The sequence below is a fragment of the Podarcis liolepis genome (genome assembly GCF_965112155.1).
Source record: "Podarcis liolepis genome assembly, chromosome: 2".
In the NCBI taxonomy this organism is placed as follows: Eukaryota; Metazoa; Chordata; class Lepidosauria; order Squamata; family Lacertidae; genus Podarcis; species Podarcis liolepis.
The window spans coordinates 67,035,259-67,058,476 of NC_139555.1; the positions used below are offsets into that span (position 1 = coordinate 67,035,259).

General features: G+C 41.3%; 1 protein-coding gene across 8 annotated transcripts in view; it reads right to left on the reverse strand.

The window, feature by feature from the left end:
• The window catches only part of EBF1 (EBF transcription factor 1), a 374,138-nt gene that overhangs the window by 33,979 nt on the left and 316,941 nt on the right, over positions 1–23,218 (reverse strand). For all 8 annotated transcript variants that reach the window (XM_083488402.1, XM_083488398.1, XM_083488401.1 and 5 more), the window contains exon 11: positions 7,094–7,182. In XM_083488402.1, the coding sequence (XP_083344528.1) occupies positions 7,094–7,182 (89 nt within the window). The remainder of the gene's footprint in view (positions 1–7,093; positions 7,183–23,218) is intronic.

Genomic DNA, 23,218 nt, shown 5'->3' on the forward strand with positions numbered 1-23,218 from the left:
CTTTGTAGGTGCATGTCTGTGCATGAACCTACAAGGTAGTTGGCTTTGGGCGAATGGTGTATTCTAAGTATACCCAGAATCTTATTTGGTATTCTGAGCTGGGGAAGATCTTTGCAGAGAAATGGCACTCTGTAATACAGCCAGGCACTAGGGACCGAACCAATTCATATTCCAAACCAGGTAATTACAATATTCAGGAATATCACTATAAACAAATTGGTGCTCAGTTGCTGAAATACGTGTCTGAGTGAAAATACTGTTTGTCGAACACACATGAGAAGGGAAAACTTTCTTCTACATACACCAACACAGTCAACTGGACTTGGCATATCACAGTGCAATATGAAATTATCACTTCAGACACAAGTTTCAAGGAGGTGCCATTTTCCTGCCTCCCACCTTCTGTGTGTTGTAAAAAAAGACATTTTTTGTGACTTTCAGTCAAGATCTGAAAAACAAAAGGTGTGCGTGTCATTTAGACTTTTTTTTGCTTTGGGTGCAAAATGTCTAAGGCCAATGTCTGCACATACAACACAGGCTGCCCTTTTGTCAATAGCAGTCAGTGGGGTGGCATGGGCAGGGCAGAGATGCTCACCTGGCTTCCGAATGCGGCACATCACTGCCAATCAAGGAAGGGGTCAGAGTGTAGTAATTGCTCCTAAACCTGAAACACAGCTATGCCCTCTTCTGATCTAAACTGGATTGGCTTGGAGGCATGAGAAGCGGGAAGGAGGGAGTTGGCTATTCTCACTACTTTCTTGATGAAAATATGATCCGCAAAGGTATTATTTGCCACCCAAAAGAAGCTGCTATTTGTGCTCATACCCATGCCACAAATCCAGTCTGGAGGGGAGCACATAGCTGCTGTTTAATATAGTTTGACCCAGATATCAGGGGGAATGCTCAATGAAGGTAACAGTTCGTCCACATGAATGTTGGGGTATTTTTTTTGGGGGGGGGTACCAAGAGCAGTTTTAGGAGGAAAATTTAATCAGGAAGCGAAAGGTTTAAATCATGATATCTACCTGCATGAATCCAGTTTCTACAGCTATGCACTTAAAGTTATCGTGCAGTTAGAGCCTTTGAGCTACCGTAATAGTTTCTTTAAACTGAATAGTCAATTAATAAGTTCAAGGCAATACTAAATTGGACTTGGCTGATGTGTCACTAATCCCAAGGGGATTTAAATAATTTTTAAAAGAAGCATATCAGGTACTTTTTGGCACACTCACACTAGCCTAACAGGATTTGGATTAATGCACCACAAGCGAGAATCATTGAAAATTGAATTGATTGTTCCTCTACAACAAGGCAGAACTGTGAAAGTCAACCATAAGAAACAGAGAGCATACCTAATGGTGTAAAGCAGGGATCACTCCTGATTATTAGCCATGGAGACAGAGGCTGATGAGAGCTGGAGTCCAACAATACATGGAGGGCTAGAGGGCTAGAGACTCCGCATCCCTGTTCTAATGAAACCCAACAACTGGCTTATCTTATAAGTCTTCCGAAGCACCATGTAACCCTTTCTGACCATCACTTTCCACAACAAGAAATGTCATTCTAACCTATTATTTCGCCCAATGTTAGTCACAAATTGTGTATCAAAAGAGCTGGATCTCATGAAAAGCTTTTAGACCCCACACCTGAAATAGCAAAAGACTGAAGCAGTCACTAACAAACTTCACTTGTTAAAGGGAAGGCTAGAAACAACACAAAAATAAATAAATAAAGACATTTACATGTAATGCACTCAAACAACATTTCCTTCTCCACAATGCGACAAGCAGTTCACAAGAACCAATACACTTGGATGTCCCAGCATCTGAAACATTTTTTCAAGTATATCCAACTAGGTGCCAACCTGTAACATCCCTTTGCATTGAGCTGGAAACTAGAGATTTCATTTACTCTTTCCTACTGCTACTCAGCTGGTGCTCCTTATTGATATTTGCAGAGGACTAAAACGACAAATGCAGTATCTAAATTGCCTTATTCCCCACACATGGAAATTCCAAAACAATATTAATGTAATTAGAATAGATTGTGCAGCCTGCAGTGACTCTTGCTTGCATTTGTCACTCTGCTTCATCTGTGATAAATCACTGTATCCAAGGAGGGAATTTTCGGTCTCATTTCGCCAATGAACAACAGAGTGCCGCCACGTGACTGGAGTCTGAATTTCAGTTCTAGCTGACGCACAGTTGAGTCGAATAGCATTTGGCACAATGCAGAGTAGAAGCGAGTCACTAAATGGCTGATTTACTAAATTATTATTGGATGAGCCTTTGCAGTTCCAACGGAAAGTGCGTCTCTTCATGGTGTGTTCAAATTGTTCTGTGTTTAAATATTCAGCATGAGGCTAATGTGAACTGATGAAGTGAGACTACAAACATTCACTTTCAATATAGGCAGAGAGACAGAGATGCAACATATCATGTGGCCTGCAGAGGTGAAAATGATTTATATTTAAGGATGCTGCCGCTTGCTTCTAGTACTTTAAGGTGCTCTTAATTAGTCTGGTGTTGGCATGAGCAAATTTAGGACACAGGGAAGGACACACATATGAGAGAGAGAGAGAGAGAGAGAGAGAGAGAGAGAGAGATTCAACTAGGCTTCTTTAAAGCTACAGAATTCCAATAAGATCTGCTTCAAAGTCCATTTTTAGCCAAAGATTTTCCGCCTGAATTTTTCTCATACAAAAAGAAAAGAAAAAAAAGACTCTCCTTCCAAGGAAATCCAAAGGTGCAGTCAACAAACATGTTTGAAATATAACTCTGGTTTGTAATTATATGACTTATGCAAGGGGGGGGGGAGTGAGATAATTTCTTTACTGCCACCTGCTGGAGCTGGCAATAACCCTTTGTCACACTAAAAGAACAAGCATCCTCATTTTAGAGGACAGATACAGCAAACATTTAAAATACTGTGATCCGAGATACTTACAGTAGATTAGAATTTTTTATTGGTACTGTGTTGCCATAACAACATAAACGCAGCAGATGACTTAAGCTAAGCTTGCAAAGCAAAAGGCTGCTCATCTGGCAGTTAAAATGAATACAGTTCACTTCACAAGTTCCCCATATGGACCCTTAGTGTATGGTAATGAGGATACCATATGGTGAGAAAAGAAATGCAGAGAGAACAATTGTGCTCCACTGGATGGGTGAACTGGGTAGGAAGTTATGAGAAAACACAGGAGAGAGATTTGTCTGTGTGCTCTCTAGCTCAAGGGTTCTTTCAGAAGGGGATTCCTCTAGTCTTCCCTTAATCCACTTCTTAATGCGTACATGTACGGATGTGACAAAGAAGCATATTGAACATTTTGCGACATCATTCATCATAAACTGTCAGCGGTGTTTACAAATCAGCCCCGGATGATCTTATACATCAGTAATTCTTAAAAGGTAACCGTGATAAGGTTTAAGACAAAGTGCAGGGAAATTTAAGCACTCCTGACAAGCAGAAACATTAGCGGTAATCATTTTAGAAATGCTTGCATCTTTTCTGCATGCATGTTTGGCTGTAAATAATGCTGGAATGTATAACAGCTCTTCAAAAGGTAGGTGGGAAAGCGAAACAAATAATATTTCTCTCTCTCTCTCTCTCTCTCTCTCTCTCTCTCTCTCCCTCTCCAAAAGATAAAACAAGTAATTGATTAGAATCACAAAGAAGAATTTGTCACAAACACAACCACATCCGCACCGTACAGAATGTAGGACTAACCAGACCCTCAACCTGGTAAGACAGCTTGCTTAAGGCTGCAAAGTCAATTTTGTACTACACATGCTTCATAAAAGATGAATATAAATGCATTAGTTAGACACGGTGAGCTAAATTAGAAGGTCAGGCAGGGCTGGAAGGCCTGAAAAATCACACAACCAATGACTGTAATTACTCTTTTTTTAAGTCTATTAAGTGGTGTTGTTCTATCAAGGCTCAGGGGTATAAGACATGAAGTACAAGATAAAGTAATGTGTATTTATTACTCCCACAGGATCAATTTACTAGATATTTTCAGCTCCACGGAGCAAAATACACAAATGCAGCATTTGTTGCTTTCTTCAAAACTGTGGCATATACTTTTTGCCCCAAAGCACTGCTGCTCCTAGAAAAAAATATATTGGTTATAGGGGTAGGGGCTTTTCATTTGTTCCACCATTTCATTGTGTACATGTGTGTATTGGCCTAGAAGGATTTTAAAATCAATACAGCCATGTAGCCAGTTCAGTCAAGGGGAAGGGCCATGTGAAAGGTCCTAGGTTGAATCCCCAGCATCAGGAATAAGGAAACTGTAGCCATTCAGATGCTGTTGGGTTACAACTTCCAGCATGCCACATTATTGGCTATGCCTGTTGGGACTAATGGGTGTTTCAATCCACCAGCATCTGTAGGACTACAGATTCCCTGGCCCAAATCTCCAAGTATGGCTAGGATATCCTGCTTGAGACCCCGGAGAGCTCCTGGCATTAAGGGTAAGCAATACTGTGACATTGGCTAGATGGACTTGGGATAAGGCACCTTCCTATGTTTCAATATTTGGCCAAATTGCTTAAGTGACATGGTCTAAATATACAGGCTGGTTTAAACATCACACCACTCTTTCATATGTCGGTGCTCAAGCTGGCCGTAAAGTTCAGCTATATCCCTTGGAAAGTTTCTGTGTCCTTGTAGGTGGCTTGTGATGCTATGGAGATCATGCCTGCGACTGGGCCAAGCCACTGGGATAAGCATTAAGAAAACATTACAGCCAACTGCATGGGGCACTAGAATCATGTTTCAGTTGCTTCAACTAGGCTGACAAAGCACACACACAAAAATGAAAAGTGCCTTCCACCTTCAGGAAAACATTGCAAAGGCACAGATTAATATAGCAAAAGGATCTATGTCGTTCTTCCTATTCTTTATATATTAAAGTTTTGCCATGGATTCTAAATTACACAATCTGCTCTAATCGTTTGCTGAGTAAACACTGACCCACTTAGAAAATGCACTGGAATGTATACATATTTCTGCTGACCTTCAGAAAGAAAAGAGCTGCTTCCCAGCAATTTGTATATGACTCTGCCCTTCAGCTGTCGGAGTGTCACTGTTTTGGAGTAATCCCCGATTTTGGACTTTATACACTACCAAAACTAACCACTGATGACTGCCCGGTCTCAGTGTGATGACAACTGCAGCCACCCAAGAGAATACAGTTGACATTTAGGAATTTCTTCCCATACCCTTGCCAATTAGTGAAACATCAAATTTTGTATTTGAGTATATGTTGTTCCTCCTTTACATCACTGTGGAAGTTAAACTGAGAAAGGAAGATGTTTCAAAGGCCATATTAGACGTATGAAAGAAAACAAGTAGGAACAAGGGTGAAACTAGGTAAGAATCCACTGATTCTGAGTAACTGCATTTGTGGGGTTTTAAACTAAATTTTAGGTGTAGTGCCTCATCTTGGCCCCATGCTGTGGTCCTGATCCAGGCCAGATCTTCTTAAAATTTTAGTCACTAAAAAAGACATATGACCACACACACTCCAGCTCCTAGGAAGAACTAAACTGACTCCTCCTACTGACAGTCAGCTATTTTAAATGGCAATCTTCTAATGTCAACCAACTATTTTTATGTAATGGCAACCTAAAATATCAATACTGTTTCAACATTGAATCTTTTTAGAAATCAACCACTCTCTAAAGCTTAGACCATATTACCTGTAATGAAGTGACCAAAACTCTAACAAAAAACTATATGATTTAACAGCCATGCTTTCTCCTAAAATTCAGGCTTACTCACAACATCTGCTATCTTTATTCCACAGCCAACAAATGAGAAGGATTCAGCCATTAGTGTCAAAAGTGCAGAAGGAGACAGGTGCCCACCTGTGCTGCATTCTATAAATGAGTCTTGAACTTCAAATCCAACTTCAAATTCTTAATGTGTGCTAATTGTAGGCATACAAACAGAAGGGCATGTTTATTTGCTCATGGATTTATTTAAACCATGGAGCCACTGTCAACTATAACCCCCATTCAAGTTTCAGGGGGAATGCTGCAAAACATTGTTTCACTTTATTTAGCCACAAGAAAATATTATACTAAGGCACAATAAGCTTAGACCCTTGGTGTACTGGTCTATGCTTTTGTCATTTCCATGTTTATTGGAAAGATTTAAGTGTCTTTTGGCGTTTGGTGGGGTTTTTTTGTTTTTGTTTTTTGCCAAAGCAGTTTTCCAGTCACAATCGAGATTCTTGGTATTCAGATGTTCTGCGTAATCAAATGCCACATAGTGTTTACCTTGTGAACCTAAAACTACACATATGCCACCCCCCTTATACAACTGCATAGATGTGTAGGCAACATTTCATGGGTGAGGTGGCCTTAGCTGCTGAGTACACTAAAACTTGAAAATTACAGACCCTGCCATGAAGCTGGTCAAGAGCCCTGAAGCTGCACTCAGAGGCATATCTCAAAAGCAATCATTGTAAGGAAAACCAAATGAACAGCCCATTACCCCTTCAATAAGTCCTTTGGAATTTACAACAAATAGCTGGACACATTTGAAGCAGGCCACTTTTTTTTAAAAAAAGAAGCTGGTGAATTAGTGGAAATTAAATAGTCAATATTAAGATTGAGGACAGATGGTTTATTTCTCAAAGGTTGCAATGGTGTTGGGTTTGTTGAGCCTCTGGGTTGTATTTCTGAGGTAGCAGTGCATATGCAGAATGCGGCAAGTCATCTGGGATGAGGAATGCATGAAGTTACCACACTCCTGTTCTCAAGCGCTTACCAGCAGTTCTGTACAGAGCCTAGGCATGTAGAAGCATGCAGGCTCGGCTGGTGTGCTATTTACCTTGCAGAACTGCAGTATATAGATTGGATGTATAGAGTCTATACACATACAGCTTGTACAGACCCTGTGCACTGGGTCCTGGTCCCTGCATGGAGACTGAAGGGGGGCAACTTCCCCTCTCCATACATTGATCCTACATGACAATGATCTGGACAGTACCAAAAGTCTCTTCTAAAACAAAATCAAAATGCTGTTACCGACTTAGGCGTCGACAGACACAAACACACAATCACAATCACTTTGGGCTGACCTTTGGCAAGCGTTCAGGGTCACCGGGGTGCCTTGGGATGACTTTCTGTAACCTTTGGAAACCATAGTCAATGGTGGGTTCATTCAGAGCTGAAACAACAAACATAATAATTATATAATAAGCAGTAGGACAAGGTGCAACATCGAAGAGTGTATTAAATTGCAATGTGTGTGTATGGGGGGGGGGCAATCTGGAAACTATCACAGCAAACTCTCCCTTTGCTCCTTTCCATTCAAATCAGCGATGACTGTGAAGCTGTGGTTCAAACACTGTTTGAGGTGAGATGCGAGGCTTTGGTTGAGTTTCTGTGAAAAGGTGGCAGCAGGTTTTGCTCTCTATAAACAGCTTTTGAGCAAGAAACAATTATAATCTGTGATGCAATTCATTTTTTTAAATGCTTTGTACCCTGCTTTTCAAGTTTTCCATTTTTATGTTGTTAGATGGAATCCTTTTTGATTGTGGATTTTAAAAAAAAAAAGCAGAAGGAAAAGTCTCTTGTGCTTCCAGACAAACAAAATTATGTATATTTTCCTTGTGAAATACATGATGTGCTTTTAGGAAGAGAAATCCAATTGCTGACTCCTAAAACCACTATTGGTTCATGCAAAGCTCTCAAGAAATTAACCACAAGGAGAGCCCTTCGGGTAGAAACAAACAAACAAACAAACAAACAAACAAATGCTATTGAATAGTTGTGTGCCAGGCAGAGTGAAGCAGGGTGTGAGAGAATATGGGTGAAAAAGGGACAACCATTTTAGTGATTACAATACACTGGGGTTTGGCATAGCATAGGGCAAGGATCCATCAAATGGATGCCCTGCCCTGCCCTGCCCCACCTGTTACGTTACTTGGGGAAGTTCCCATCTCAGTGTATACTGGAGTAGTACCCCTGCCCCCGGTAACCTGGAAGTGTGGCATCTGGCCCTCCAGGGCCACCCAACATAGGGCCAAGGGCCTTATTACGCCAGCTCAGGACCACTGCTGCCCCCTGGCTCAATGCCACCAGTGTGCCACTGCTCTGTTTGAACTGTGTCTACACCATCGCTGGCTCATCCCCACCTCTCTCCATCTTTGTATGCATCAGCATCTCAGAAGGAAGGAGGTCAGGTGAGCGACACAGCCCCACCACACCAAACATCCACTGTTGGGGGGTCATTCTCTGCGCACCACCCAAAGGGTAGAGGAATGGGTCATGGCAACATGAGACAGGACCTTCTCAGTGGCTGCACAAATACTGCGTAACCGCTTGTACTGTAGGTGGCTGTCTCTCTGGTCGCCTTTTACCAGTTGATAAGTTCGAAAGCACGTCAAGTGCAAGTAGATAAATAGGTACCACTCGGGCAGGACGGTAAACGGCATTTCTGTGCGCTGCTCTGGTTTGCCAGAAGCGGCTTAGTCATGCTGGCCACATGACCCAGAAGCTGTCTGCGGACAAATGCCGGCTCCCTCAGCCTATAGAGAGAGATGAGCGCACAACCCCAGAGTTGTCTGCAACTGGACCTAACGGTCAGGGGTACCTTTACCTTTAAGGACATTTTTATTGCAGCAGGCTTTTACCCGCTGTTTTATTTGAGGTTACACTTAATCTGTGGTCTGTCCCTTTTGTTATATTTTTATTGTTATGTTTTTGAAGTATATTTATTGTTGATTTTTTTCAATTATTTTCTATGACATTGCAATTTTTGTTTGTGGTAAGCTATCCTGTTCATAGTTCATAGGCATTAGAATGGTGAGAGAAAAATATTTCTATCTCTCTATAAATAAATAATAGACAAATGCATAGCTTTGAAGACCAGCCTTGCTATTATTCAAGTTGGAGATAAAATAAATCTCTTGCAATTATTCTGGTGAAATTCCGGGCTAACTTGTTACTTTGTATAGGTGAATAAATGGATTCATTTATAGACTCTTTTTTGCCATTGTTTTTAATGAGAGATGGATTGAATGCAACCTCTTCTACCATACATAGAATACGTTCCTTCATTCCCCAATGTCCTTCTATAAAATCTTTTTTTTTCCACAGATGGAAAAAAATATCAATACAATTTTCTTTTTTTAAAAAAAAAACTTTTAGTCTAACAGTCAGTATTTGTGTTCTTGACATCCATCTATACATTAAAAACAAAGTTAGCACATACTGTAGTTAAAATGCATTTCCCATTACCCTAAATTTCAAAAGTACACTGAAAGTACTACCAACTTTAAAAACTGTATTAAATTCAAATAGGTCCCAAGGCTAATGGAAGCAATTTGTGTACCAACCCAAACTGACTGGCCTACTTTTCAAAATACAGGTATGATAATCTCATGGTTTTAAAAGGACATTTAAATTGAAATACTGTGAATATAGTACATAATTATACCAATAGCACCCTTTAACTTGTCAGCTTGTAAATCTAAAAGGCTATCAATCATTTCTAAAGAGGAAATAAACCTTAAAATTCTTTGATTGACTGTGCTTACTTTTTATGGTTTTTTTTTTAAAAAAAAGAGATAGAGAAAGAAGGAAACAATGGATTAAAGTGGCCAGAAATCCATTTACAAAAGTACATTGTTTTACATAGGTGAGTAAAAAGCCAATAATTACATCTCCAAAAGACATCTAAATCAAAGTAAGTACTTTCACCTCACTTATGTATTTTAAGTTGTGTGGAACTTCAGGCAACTTTTTTATTAAAATACTTTTAAAAATGCAATGCTTATTGAAGTAGCTAATAGAATAGCATTTTCATTTAAGGTAATGTAATCATTTTTGCAAATATGAGATTTAAGCCATTTTCTCCTATCTAAACAGTAAACTTTCAACCTGTCTCTTGTGTGAATTAACTAAAATTACACCCAGGTGTACAAAATCTGTCTATCTATGCTAGTGTATGAGTTAAGGCACAATATTTATTATTCTTTCCATTTTATGAATTACTACTTAAACCCTTGAGGAAGAAGTTTCTTTCAGATTAGACTTGAAGAGTGGAAGCCTTGGAAGCTGTTTATGCAGCCTTTTTGAAGCAGTAACTTGTAAAATCCAACACACTTTACAGAAAAATGTAAAATCAGAGCTGGAGGTGAAATTATTTTCATGTTTCCAAAATTGTAACTTAATTTGTCATCCATCTTGCTTTAATATCCTTAAGAAAAATGTGTCTTCTGAACTAAATAAATTGATAACTCTTATAAATATACAAAGAAAATACAAGTTTTTGGATCTTCTATTTTGTTTCAAAATCAGAGTTAAAAGGATTGTCTATTTTTTTTTAATAATTCACATAATGAGCTCCTGCTGTATCAATAAAGCTTTTGAATGTTAATTGAAAGACTGTCTGATATACAGAAAGGTGGAATCTGTATCTCCAGCCAGGCTACCAACTTACAGCAGAATGATCAACACATAATATCAGCAATTAAAAGAACCTGTTCAAATATCATGTGGAACTGATAGCTTAGGGTTGTCTTGGGAAACCCGTTCAGATGCAGTGGGGAATAATTGAATTAGACACATTATAATGTTATTATCTGAGGAAAAATAAATATACTACATAGAAGCATAGTGGAGATACCTCAAACCCCAAGACGAAGGACAAAGCTTGGGGTTTTGTTTCACATGCAACAATGGTTTCATTTATTTATCTATTTCTCTCCCTTCTGCTGCTTCTCATACATTTTTCTCTATTATTTTAGTTCAGCCCCTCTCCATCCATCTAACTGCTTTAAAATACTTACAAAAATTGCCTCTAAACATCAAGCATTTGAATTATACAACTAGCACTGTGGTGCCAGAAAGCCTCTTCTTTTCCCCCCTCCAAACATGCCCCCCTCCCAGTTATATTTTGAGATTAATCCTTCTCAAGGAATAACACTGTAACTCTGGAACTTATAAAATGTTTTCAATCCATGACATAAGCATAGTTTTGATAAGACATAATAAATAATAATAATAATAATAATAATAATAATAATAATAATAATAATAATGATGATGATGATGATGATGTCAGGGCCTCAGGAACAGAGGCACAGGGGAGAGAGGAAATGGAGAGCGAAGGGGAAGAATCGGAGGGCAGCGTAGGGGGATATAGCAGTGATCCGAGAGATTCCATGAGCCTCTCCAGTGAATCAGAAGATTCCCAGAAGGAGGCGCCGATGGTTAGAGCAAGGGGGGCCAGAGGGGACTCCCAAAGCAGCAGCTGGAGATCAGGACCAGCTTCCCCACCAGAGCGTAGTGGGGGGGAAGGGTCCCAGGTGTCAGAGCCAGCGTCGCCTCCAGCAGGGAGAGAATATGAGTCGAGACTGACCACGCCTCCATCGGAGAGTGGGGGAACGGAGGGGAGGTCAAGTTCAGCTAGCCTCCCCGAAGGGGGAAGCAGTGACCAGAGCAGTGTAACGGTCCGGAGGAAGGTTGGTGGCTGGGCGCGTGCGCCAAGTTCAAATGTACAGGCGCGCGGGACAGCAGGGAGCCCGGATTGGGAACCAGGTCCTAAAGCCCGCCGGAGGCAGGGAGAAGAATCGGGGGACTCAGCGTCAGAAGAGTCTAGGAAGGAGGGAACCCCAGCTGACAGGAGGACCCAGAGGAGGAAAGAGCAGAGGAAGAGGTGGAGCAAGGCTAGGATCTTAAACTGGTGTCAGGGGGGAGGAGACTCAGACGGAGCTTCGGCGGTCTAGAGTTTAAGACGTAGAGCTGCACGCTGTTGATGTGAAAGACAAACTGAACTTCAATAAAGACTTTTGTATATAACAATGAACTGGCGTTGGTCCTTTGTGAGCTGGGACCTTGGGCAGCTCTGACAAATAATAATAATAATTTATTGTTTATACCCCGCCCATCTGGTTGGGTTTCCCCAGCCACTCTGAGCGGCTTCCAACAAAATATTAAAATACAATAGTCTGCCAGACATTAAAAGCTTCCCTAAACAGGGCTGCCTTCAGATGTCTTCTAAAAGTCTGGTAGTTGTTCTTCTCTTGGTAGGGCATTCCACAGTGCAGGTGCGACTACCGAGAAGGCCCTCTGCCTGGTTCCCTGTAACTTTGCTTCTGGCAGTGAAGGAACCGCCAGAAGGCCCTTGGCACTGGACCTCAGTGGAGACGCTCCTTCAGGTATACTGGACCGAGGCCGTTGATGTTGATAAAAATGGGTGTTGATTTGCACACACACATGCACATGCACACACACTTCATATACTGATTTTATTTTTGCTAACTTCAGATTTATAAGTTCTACCTTGAGAAAGGAATAATTGTCCTAGAATAAAGTGAACTGAACAAGGAGTATTGATAGGCCAACCAGTGTGTTGAAAAATGTGTGTTGTGTAACTAAGTGCTGCATCTGACCATCTCATCCTTGGTCTGCAGGACCTGTGAAAGTCCTGTCAGGATGGTCTTCATGGTTTTTGTGTTCATGACAAGACATCTTTCTTTTTCCAGAACACCAATATTATGGAGGAGGCAAGATGGTGAGGACATAACCGGGGGGGGGGGGGGGATGACAGAGAGTCTTCACACCTTCACAGGACTAAAAGGAAGCCAATGAAATTCTATGGCTGGATAGCAGCTGTTCAGTGTTTGGTTAACAGTGAAGCAAACTTTTCAACCATTATTGAATGCTGATCATAACACAGAAAATCTAAGCTCTAGGCATAACAAAATGGTAGCTTTAGATCCCGTAATTAAACATGCATGAATTAGGGAGGCTTTTATAGGTTTCTAGCATGCTCATTTCAATTAACCAAATCTCTTCAAATCTCACATCATTGAGTATTTCCTGTACTTCTCTCTTCCATTCCACACGGAAGACCAAGGCAACCTGTCCAACAGGCACGCAGCTCATCATAAAGGGAAAGATGCAATTTCTGAATTATACCACTATGTCGTGTCTCTTTTTCCTAAGTGCTGCTTCTCACCTTTCTGCTTATTAACTAAATTGACATATTTTCTATTTCACATAGAGGCCTTTAAAAAAACACAAAAAGCACTCTTCTATGTGGTAGCTAACATCAAGACGTTTCCCGCCCAGTCCAGAGGATCGATATGGTAAGCAGGTGGTATACTTAACAGGGCCTATAAGAAAAAGCTGCTACATGACTGTGTTCCTTGACATCCTTCATTCACATGAGGTTGTGACATGCACATAGGTCCAAGTACAGAATCCCAGAAGTTTAGAAGAAACCTGGGTGGTTTCAGGGTTCAGTACTACCCAGGCGTGGAACCTGGAGTCTCCTTGGGAGGAGGTGAGGGAGAGAGCAGGCAGGCCCTCCAGCAGGCAGGCCCCCATGTTGTCAATGAAGGTGAGGAGCAGCCAGATCAAGACACTCTCAACCCAAAGCAGAAGTCTCCACAATGGTTGCCTAGGTTCCTGGCCAGCTTTTGTCCTTGCCCCTCATCATCTCCAGGGCTGGTAGAGATAGTGAGCTTCAGGACTGCCAGTGAAGTGCCAAAATAAATCTATGCAATCCCCCTCAGGAAGAGGGAACATGGGAGCAAGCAGCACTGCCTGGATAAGGGCCTGGTTCAGAGCAGGGAAAAAGTGGAGCCCCAACCTTTCATATGAGCTCTCAGTATGAGCTCTAGTGAAAAGTCTTCCTGACCAGAACCTCCTTTGCCTCTAGGCATGACCACAAATATTATTCTTCAATCCTTCACACCACATTTTCAAACGCCTCTCTTGATGTGCAACATCTCCCTTGAAGAAGACACGTTGCACATGTTAGTGCAATGACAAACAAATGTATCTGATGGGATAGGTGGATAGATAGATAGATGGGTGGGTGGATGGATGGATAGATAGATAGATAGATAGATAGATAGATAGAGAGATAGATATGGCAAACAAGCATTTATTTTTCTGCTTATGAGACAATGCAGACAATGGCAACTAGGAAACATGGCAAAAACAAACCAACCCAAATTCACCAGGAACCCCCATGTCCCTCTCTGACCATATACTTCTCAGCAAGCAGTGGCAACACAACAGAGCCACAAGATTGATATGGCAAGTTCCCAACCATGCACCTTTGTATGCAACTAGGGCTTTAACTGGCCCCTGGGGAAGCATAAAAATCTACTTAACACACACATCATCAATGGAAAGAGTATATTTTCCAAATCTCACATGCAAAGAAAGTTTTCTTTCTTAATTAAATGCCATTAAATGGAACCATACAAGCGCTGGGACTGTTTTTGTTGTGGTTGTTGTTAATATGATCTACCCTTTACTGTATAAAGCTTCCTTTTCATTAAACTGCCCCCCAAAAGTGTTTATTCCCATAGGCAATGGAAAATGGAAGTGGGAGGAGCAACATCCTGCTATGGAGACAGAAGGCTTGGGTGTTACAGAGGCTATTGCAAGACTAACTCAGAGTTTCCTTGCTTTTTATGACTTTGTGTGTCTCTTTCACTTAAACATATTCCTGGGAGTTTAATTTCCTTTTCTTAATGGTAGTGCGGCATGATGTAATTCTTTTCTCAAAATAGAAAGATATGTAGCTAATAAGAAATGTAAGATTTCAATTTTGCAACAACCTGGAGTCTAAATAAACAGTCAGCACATTCATCAGATTATAAATAACATTTCACAACCAAATCAAACTACAAAACTAGCACCTGTGGTCCTTGGGTTCTTATGGCGACTGCTCTTTATTCCAATTAAAGGTGCAGCGGGGGCCACTTGACCTGCTGTTGTCAAACATGACCATATACATACTGTGCTACATTTATATGTTTATATACACATACATTATATACATACATATATATACAGTGGTACCTCGGTTTTTGAACGTCTCCACTGACGAATATTTCAGAACTCGAATGGCATAAACCCAGAAGTAAATGCTTCGGTTTTCAAACACACCTCAGAAGTTGAACAGGAAGTGCGGCTTCTGCTGAGCGCAAAACCCTGAAGCCTAGCTGTAGGCTATAGTTTCGTTTTTTGAACGTTTAGGACAGGGCCGTCTTTACCCGGGGGTGCAAGGGTTGCGTGGTACCCGGGCACCAAATTCGGGGGGGCACCAAATGTATACCTACTGTATACTGGTCCCTCTATCGATTGGCAGCAGTGAAAAGCAATGGAGTGAAAGTCTCCGCTCCCCTCAGTCTGTTACTCCGTAGCGTCAAATATTCCTGATGAGTCAGCTTTTTTTCCACTGCGTCATTGTTACTGGTGAGCGAATCCCCTCCAAAAGGCTCAACAACTTTGAGTTCGCCCCCCCTTAAAAATGTGAACAACTTTGGTTCTTCCCCCCCCCCAGAAAAGCTCAACAAAAGTTAATTTGGGGGCAGCTAAACTAAATTTGGGGGTCTTGGGTGGATCGTTGCACCCCGGCAGCACATATGCTAAAGACGGCCCTGGTTTTGGAACTCAAACAGTCTTCCGGAACAGATTACGTTTGAAAACCGAGGTACCACTGTATATCTCTCCCCCACACACACCTTCAACATAATCCAGAAACTTGGCTTCAAAATTAAGGCTTTGTCCACACTTCCGCTAGTCCTGTTCCTAGAAATAATGGGTGCAAGTGGTTTTGCCTTTGCCCTGCCGCCTTCCCCTGGAAAACCTGCTCTTTAGTGCTAAATTGGAACAAACAGTTATCCACAGAAAACCTGATCTGGTTTCCCCAGGGGAAAGCAGTGGGGCAAACAGAGGTGTGGATAAGCCCTACATGTCAGTGGCAATTTTGAGCAAGTGAGGAATGCAAAGCTATTGCGGAAAACTGAACTTTTACATTTGCAGTAGTTATCGACAGTCCCACATGGGTGCCCGTTACTATCATACATTATCTACACCAATCATTGTCAAACTGTTGCCTCCCAGATGTTCTGGGCTACAACTTCCATCCTTCTCAACCAGCACTGCATTGCTCTGGCTAATGGGGCATGTAGTCTGGAACCTCTTGAGGGAACCAGGTTCACCAAAGCTCAGCGGCACTCTTTAAAAATAAAAACTAAGACAGGCAACACCAATCCCGTACCATAAAGCAGGATTATCCATCCGCAAACACAGATTCCCATTACACATGTACTTCCTTAGAGATTAACCTACATAAACCAGACTATAACATGCCACCAACAGAGAGCAGGAACAAAGGAGGTCTTTCCATGCTGAGCCTGCATGATTCAGGAATATTTAATATACCAAGCCATGGAATGAGTAAAGCCTTCCTGTCTTTTTGTCTAATAGTGCCTGTAGGTTGGAGCAGAGACCTATAGCATAGCATATGGGGAAGGACAAGGGCAGATAGTGAGAAATGCACCATATTTGATGAAAACACACATTTCTCAAGCTGGTTCTGTTCATTTGTTGATCCACTAAAGGAACTGTATGTAGGTGAAGCTTTGAGATAGCTCTTTATATATGACAGCCTACACCAACCCAGAGCTCTCAGGAAGTTTTGGATTGCAACTCCCATCAGCTCCTGCCAATACAGTTGCTGGCTGGGGTAATAATAATAATAATAATAATAATAATAATAATAATAATAATTTATTTATTTATTTATAACCCACCCATCTGGCTGGGCTTCCCCAGCCACTCTGGGCGGCTTCCAAAAAAATATTAAAATACTTTAATACATTGATTGGAGGTACAGTCTAAAACATTTAGAGGGCACCAAGCTTACTAATATCTGATTACATTCATTCTTCCTGTCAGTAAGGTATGGCTGGCCATACGATTGGGCCAATAATCTGAGGATGAATCTTGACAAGATGGAGGTGCTGTAGGTTTGCAATTCCTGTATCTGGGACTTAGATCGGCAGCCTGTTCTGACGTTTGTTGTCTGGGACTCCTCCTGGATTCCAACCTGACGCTAGAACGTCAAGTGGCTTCTGTGGCTAGGAGTGCTGATGCCCAGTTAAGGTTGCTTCACTAGCTAAAGTCATTCCTGGACCAAAATACTGTAATGCACTCTGTGCGGAACTGCCCTGGAAGATGGTTCAGAGGCTGCAGCTAAACCAGAATATGGCTGCAGCGTTGATAGGTGGCATAGAGAGAACGAACCTGAAACTGCGGCACTAGCTGCCAGTGAGATATTGGGCCCAATTCAACGTATTAGCATTAGCATATAAAGCCCTAAACTGCTTGGGACCCAAGTATTTAAAAGAGTACCTTCCCCTCAGTGGTGGTGCTTCCTTTGTGGAATACACTTCCCGGGGAGGTGAATCTGCCTTCCTCACTAACTTTCAGGAATAACAAAATTATTACTTCTTATTATTTATTAACTTTATATGCCACCCTTCATCCAAAGAATGGTAGATACTGTAACTAGTTAGCTTTACATTATCGGCCGTGGTGGGATACGTTTTTAAATGTTTGTAATGGATTTTATATGTTTTAGATATGTTTTGATTTTATTTTTAGTTGTATTGTTACTTCATTTTTTGTCTTTGGCTCTTGGCAGGAATGGTGGGCCAGAAATTTAAATTAATAATAATAGTAAAAATAACAGGAGGAGGAAGAAGAAAAAGGGAATAGCTATAATAGTAATGCTTGTAAACGCAAAGAATGTGTAATAAAACTTTATGAAATTTTATTGAACATGAATATTTTGAAAAAATAAAATTTTGGTTAGCAGCAAAAGAACATGTCAGGACTCAAACTGTGTAGGGGCAAAAGGCCCTGTCCCCCAATGTCCCCATGAGTGCCAGCCCCACCTAACTCACAATAGACTTATTGTAAAGAAACATTCCCAACCCAACAAATGCATTCTAAATGCAGCACACCTACTATCCTAATATTAACAGCCCTTCCTTCATTTCAGAAGTAATTAGCAGATTGTACACCAAATGGAAGTAGTACAATATTGAACTGACCATGGAGAGTAGGAGAATAAGTGCATTTAAACTATTATTACTAAAGTAGCCTGGCCTTTAAGGGGGTGGGAGGAGGGAGCTGAAATTCTGTAGCTTTAAGCAGCCTTTAAATTCAATGCCAGCGACATTACTTTCCCCTATAATTGTTCAGCTTATATCCCAAAGAGTTTTGACAATAACTGTTATCAGGAGGGGAAATCATAGCAACCTGTCTGATAAACATGTTTCCCTGCCCTCACACCCTGGTGAGCACTGTGACACTCTACTTTTATCATCTAGTGTGTGCTCAGAATGAGCTTAGAACAGCAATTGCCAGGAATAGGCAGGCGATAAACTGCATTGATTTAACACATCTTGTTTTCAATCATGCTCGGATTTTCTGAGCACGCATTTTTCCTGTACTCCAGCTTGTAGCTTTTATCTGACGAGCTGATCCCTTTTCACTGGAAAATGAAAAGGTCGCACAATAAGACACGGTTTACTGGAACTCCAACACGCACCGGGGAAAGTATTTTAGATAAATACTGGCAGACATAGTGGAGCTGAATTTCAACACCACAATTGCTTAACAACAATACTTATTACTCTCCTAGAACAAGCCTACAGCACCTTACGGCTCGCAGTAGGGAAGAACACCAAGTCAGACGTGATAGTGGGGAAAAAATAAATAATAAATAACAACCTTCTACAAGACTGTTTAAAGATATGGGGTTTTTTTTATAAATATAACTGAGCAGAGAGGAATAAGTGAAGCATCTTTTCAGCAGTAGCCACTAGCCTATTGAGAAGTTGGCAATAAGCCACATCCCATGGGCCAATATGAATTCCCAAGTAAATTGAGCAACCCAATTTGGTCAAATTAGATAATGAGAGAAGGGAAATTATATGATGAAAATGTAATCTAACTAATCAATAGCGATGGATGCTGGACAAACCGCTTCTTCCAAGGTTGAAATCCCAAGCATCCTTGCTTAGAAGTAAACTTCATTGGTGTCAGTGGGATTTAACTTTGTTTAGCATCGAAGTGCGAGTCACGACTGGTTTTGTATAGGAATCTGCCTAATACCAAGGCAAACTCTCTATCCATATAACCTAGCATTGCCTACTCTGACTGGTAGCACATCTCCAGACTCTCATCACCTCCTATCGGGTTCTTCAAAATGGAGGATTTGAACCTGGGACTTTCCACATGCAAAACTATTTGTACCTCCCCAAACTATGTAAGTATTAGAAATATCAATGCATAAGTCCTTTTTGTAAAAAAACAACAACAAAATATTTTATTCCAGAAATGCATATTTTAAACAGAAAATGGCCATATCTGTGGATCTGCTTAAACATAACACTCCAGCTAATTTATTTTTTAAATATTTGTAGTAAAAAATGGTTTTGCGTTTGAGAGCCTGAAAGCCTCAGACCTTAATGTCCCCTCGGGGGCCAGTTCTTATTGGCTACTGATTTCCCCTCCTCCTTTATATTCACTGTCTTGGCCTCATTTGACCACACACCCATGGTTGTGGCAACCAATGTAACTTTATTTACAGGTATCCATGACATCAATAAAAGAAAACTTGGTGGGATGGCAGAGCTCACCTGACCTTTGGTCAGTGACACCACAGCTGCTTGCTGGGAGGGAGAGGGCCAAGGCGGCAGCAAAGCTGGCACATTATCTATGTATTACTGGGTGCCTTATCTATGTATTATAGGAGAAGGAGATTGAGTTTTCCCTGTGCAGCACAACAGGTGCATTGTCTACTTTTATTTTTCAACGCATAGGGTTTTGCTGTAAGAGCCAGGATAGAACCATTTTGCATTTTCAACAGCATCCAACATTATTTTTTTGTTTCTGGGTCCATCCCCTCTAAAGCAGGCTTAGGCAAACTCGGCCCTCCAGATGTTTTGGGACTACAAATCCCATCACCCCTGACCACTGGTCCTGTTAGCTAGGGATGATGGACGTTGTAGTCCCAAAGCAGCTGGAGGGCAGAGTTTGCCTATGCCTGCTCTAAAGTATAAGAAATAGCTGTTTGTCAGAAGCAGAGCATTGGATGAGTTGCACCAGTAGCCTCATTTGGGACAGAAATTCCTGTTCCCTTTCTAAGGAGTTGCCTCTTAAGTAGTTTAAAGCTTAGGAAACCTGGATTACCTGTCTAAAAAGAAAGAACGCCAGAATACTTTTTGTTTTATGGAGGCAAAGTCCTTGGGGGATTGTTTAAAACCCAACTAATATTCTTGAGTGCTGAAGTTTGCAGTGATACCTTTTACACGATCATATGTGTGTAAAAATACTTACTGATAGATGGTCCTTATCTGTTACACATTTGAGGAAGCTAAGGAGAGGAAGTTATTCTGTCTAAATATCAAGAGTGACTTATGCTCTAGGGCTTTTGGTAAGTGGGTTTTCAGAGTGCAGCATTTCAAGAAGACACATATTTGTATTTAAGAAAAGCTTCCTTGGGGATGATATCTTATTGAGGTACTTCTATATTCACTGAGACACAAGATGCTTGGGTGATGGTGAGGAGAGAAGCGCATTTGAATGTAAAGTACGATCCAATGGTTCATTAATTAACTTCTCAAGTTCCAAAAGTAATAGAATGTAACATCACCGCCCCAAACTTCACTTGGGCTAAAGTCAATAAGAGCTCTGTCACTGCCATGCATTCAGGGATGTCATGTCTAGAGACCCCCACAATTGTGTTCGGTACTGTAAGGTGGACAGCAGTCCATTCTATCCATCTTTGTGCATTTTATACACTAGTATAGAAGGATGTTTCACATGTGCACATTCATTGCTTGATGACAATAGCATGAACAAGTGACCTGAACGTGTGAAATACCACAGACAAAATTTTATATTACTTGACATCATCTCAAAACAAGCTTTCCAAAGGAGTCGGTGGACAGGGTCAGGCACAGACCATCAACTGTTGAGTAATGAACCAGCACAGAGATGCACACAATTGTCTGGGTGAGATGAGGCAAAGAAAGTAGAATGCGAAGGGAAGCCCCAAATGTGAGAGCTGGCATTATTGTGTGTGTTAGTGACACATATCCTCCTCTTCTATATAATGTAATGATATAAATATATATTACCCGATCTGCCAGAGGCAGTTCCAGATATAATTTTGGAGAACCTGCCTTGGCAAGTCCAGCTCATGACTAGGATTCCATGAAATAGACAAAGATGGTGCAATCCTTTCCTCTGGAAACTACTTTGAAAAGGCTAACCTTAGATGGTTCCCCCCTTCAGATAAGGAGAAAGTAAAAAGAGATTTATGAATCAATTGTTTCTATCTCTCTCCCCTTTCTAAACAACACTATGGGCAAACCTTTTCAGATGATGAAGGCCATTACAATAGCTCCCCTCCCCCTGATATACAGCAGGAAATTATTTATACAGTGTTACCTTGGTTTAAGAACAGTCCTGTTTACGAACAATTCGGTTTACGAACTCCTTAAAACCAGAAGTGGTGTCCCGGTTTGCGAACTTTACCTCGGTCTAAGAACAGAATCCGAATGGTGGAAGGGCACCGGCGGTGGGAGGCCTCATTAAGGAAAGTGTGCCTTGGTTTAAGAACTGTTTATGTTTAAGAAGGGACTTCGGGAATTGATGAAGTTCATAAACCGAGGTACCAATGTACATAAAGGTAAAGGTACCCTTGCCCGTACGGGCCAGTCGTGTCCGACTCTAGGGTTGTGCGCCCATCTCTCTTAAGAGGCCGGGGCCAGCACTGTCCGGAGACACTTCCGGGTCACGTGGCCAGCGTGACGAAGCTGCTCTGATGAGCCAGCACCAGCGCAGCACACGGAAACGCCGTTTACCTTCCCGCTATAAAGCGGTCCCTATTTATCTACTTGCACTTAAGAGTGCTTTCGAACTGCTAGGTGGGCAGGAGCTGGGACCGAACGACGGGAGCTCACCCCACCGCGGGGATTCGAACCGCCGACCATGCGATCGGCAAGACCTAGGCGCTGAGGTTTTACCCACAGCGCCACCCGCGTCCCACTACCAATGTACATAGTAACACTGAATTAAGATGCCATAGAGTAGGAAGATGGGAGTCTGCCTTCAACTGAGACAGACCATTGGTCCATCCAACTCAATATTGTCTACAGTGACTGGGAGTGGTTCCTCCCCAGTTTTTCCTTCCCAACCTAGAAATACCATGCATTGAACCTAGTTCTGCTCTGCCACAGAACTATGGCTTTTGCCCTAAGGGACAAAAGATGATATGGCTAAGGAGGAGATTCAACACACCTACACTTTAGGCTTTGGATAGCTAAATGCACAGGGAACCAGGAACCCACTTAGGAAAAATAGGTTCCTTTATAGCACTCTCTCAATGTGGTGAAAACTTCTTAAAAGAAGGTATAGATACACAAACACTGATCGTTATATTATACAAATGATAATACACTAACCTAAATACTCCCAGGGGTGGGACCACAGACAAACAATATACTTCCATATGAAAATTTAGCAGCAAGTAAATTTTCTCAGCCTGACAGTTATTGCAACATTCAATACACAAACGCACACACCAACGCTGTGACTATCTTCTACCTCAAGTGGGCCCTTGGTGAGGCAATATTTGATTTATTGCAGAATTCTTCTTTTTTTCTGTATAGCAAATAAAGTATAATTTGATTAAATGTAAATGAAGCAAAAAATAGTTACAGTAGCTTGTCTAATGCAATTTATAGTACGAAATGCCTGTCATTTGACTCAGTTTTTAATTCAAAAAGGGAATAGGAAATAGGCTGAGCAGTCTAAGGGAAAGCTAACCTAAAATTGTTCCATTCCTCCTTAGAAATATGATTGAACTAAGGAAGAATAGCAAATTTTAGGTTACAAAGAGACAAGCGTTGAGCAGACAAAGATCCTAAGGCAAGAATCACATGCAGCCCGATTTTCTGCAAATGTTTAATATGATGTAATGTATAAATTACAATACTAGAATAAGGTGGAATAAGTACACATCTTAAATTATTTACATCTTGGATGGCTATAGTATGCTATGGGAAGCCTGTAAGCAGGACAGATCTCTGCCCATCTGTGAATTCCCAGCATACTGCCACTAACAGTGGAGGCAGAACACAGCCATTGGGGCTAGCAGTATTCTCAGGTGATATATTCACACCTATTTCCCACAAATGGAATGTGCTCACACCTGTGGTGTACAGCAACTGATATTCAGAAGAACACTGCCTCCAACTGTAGCAGTACAGCTACTCTAACCGGGTTAGTAGCCATATACCCTTTTTTAAAGGATATGGCTGCTAATCCGATTGGAGACGCTCTGCTTCCACCAGGGGTGCCAACTT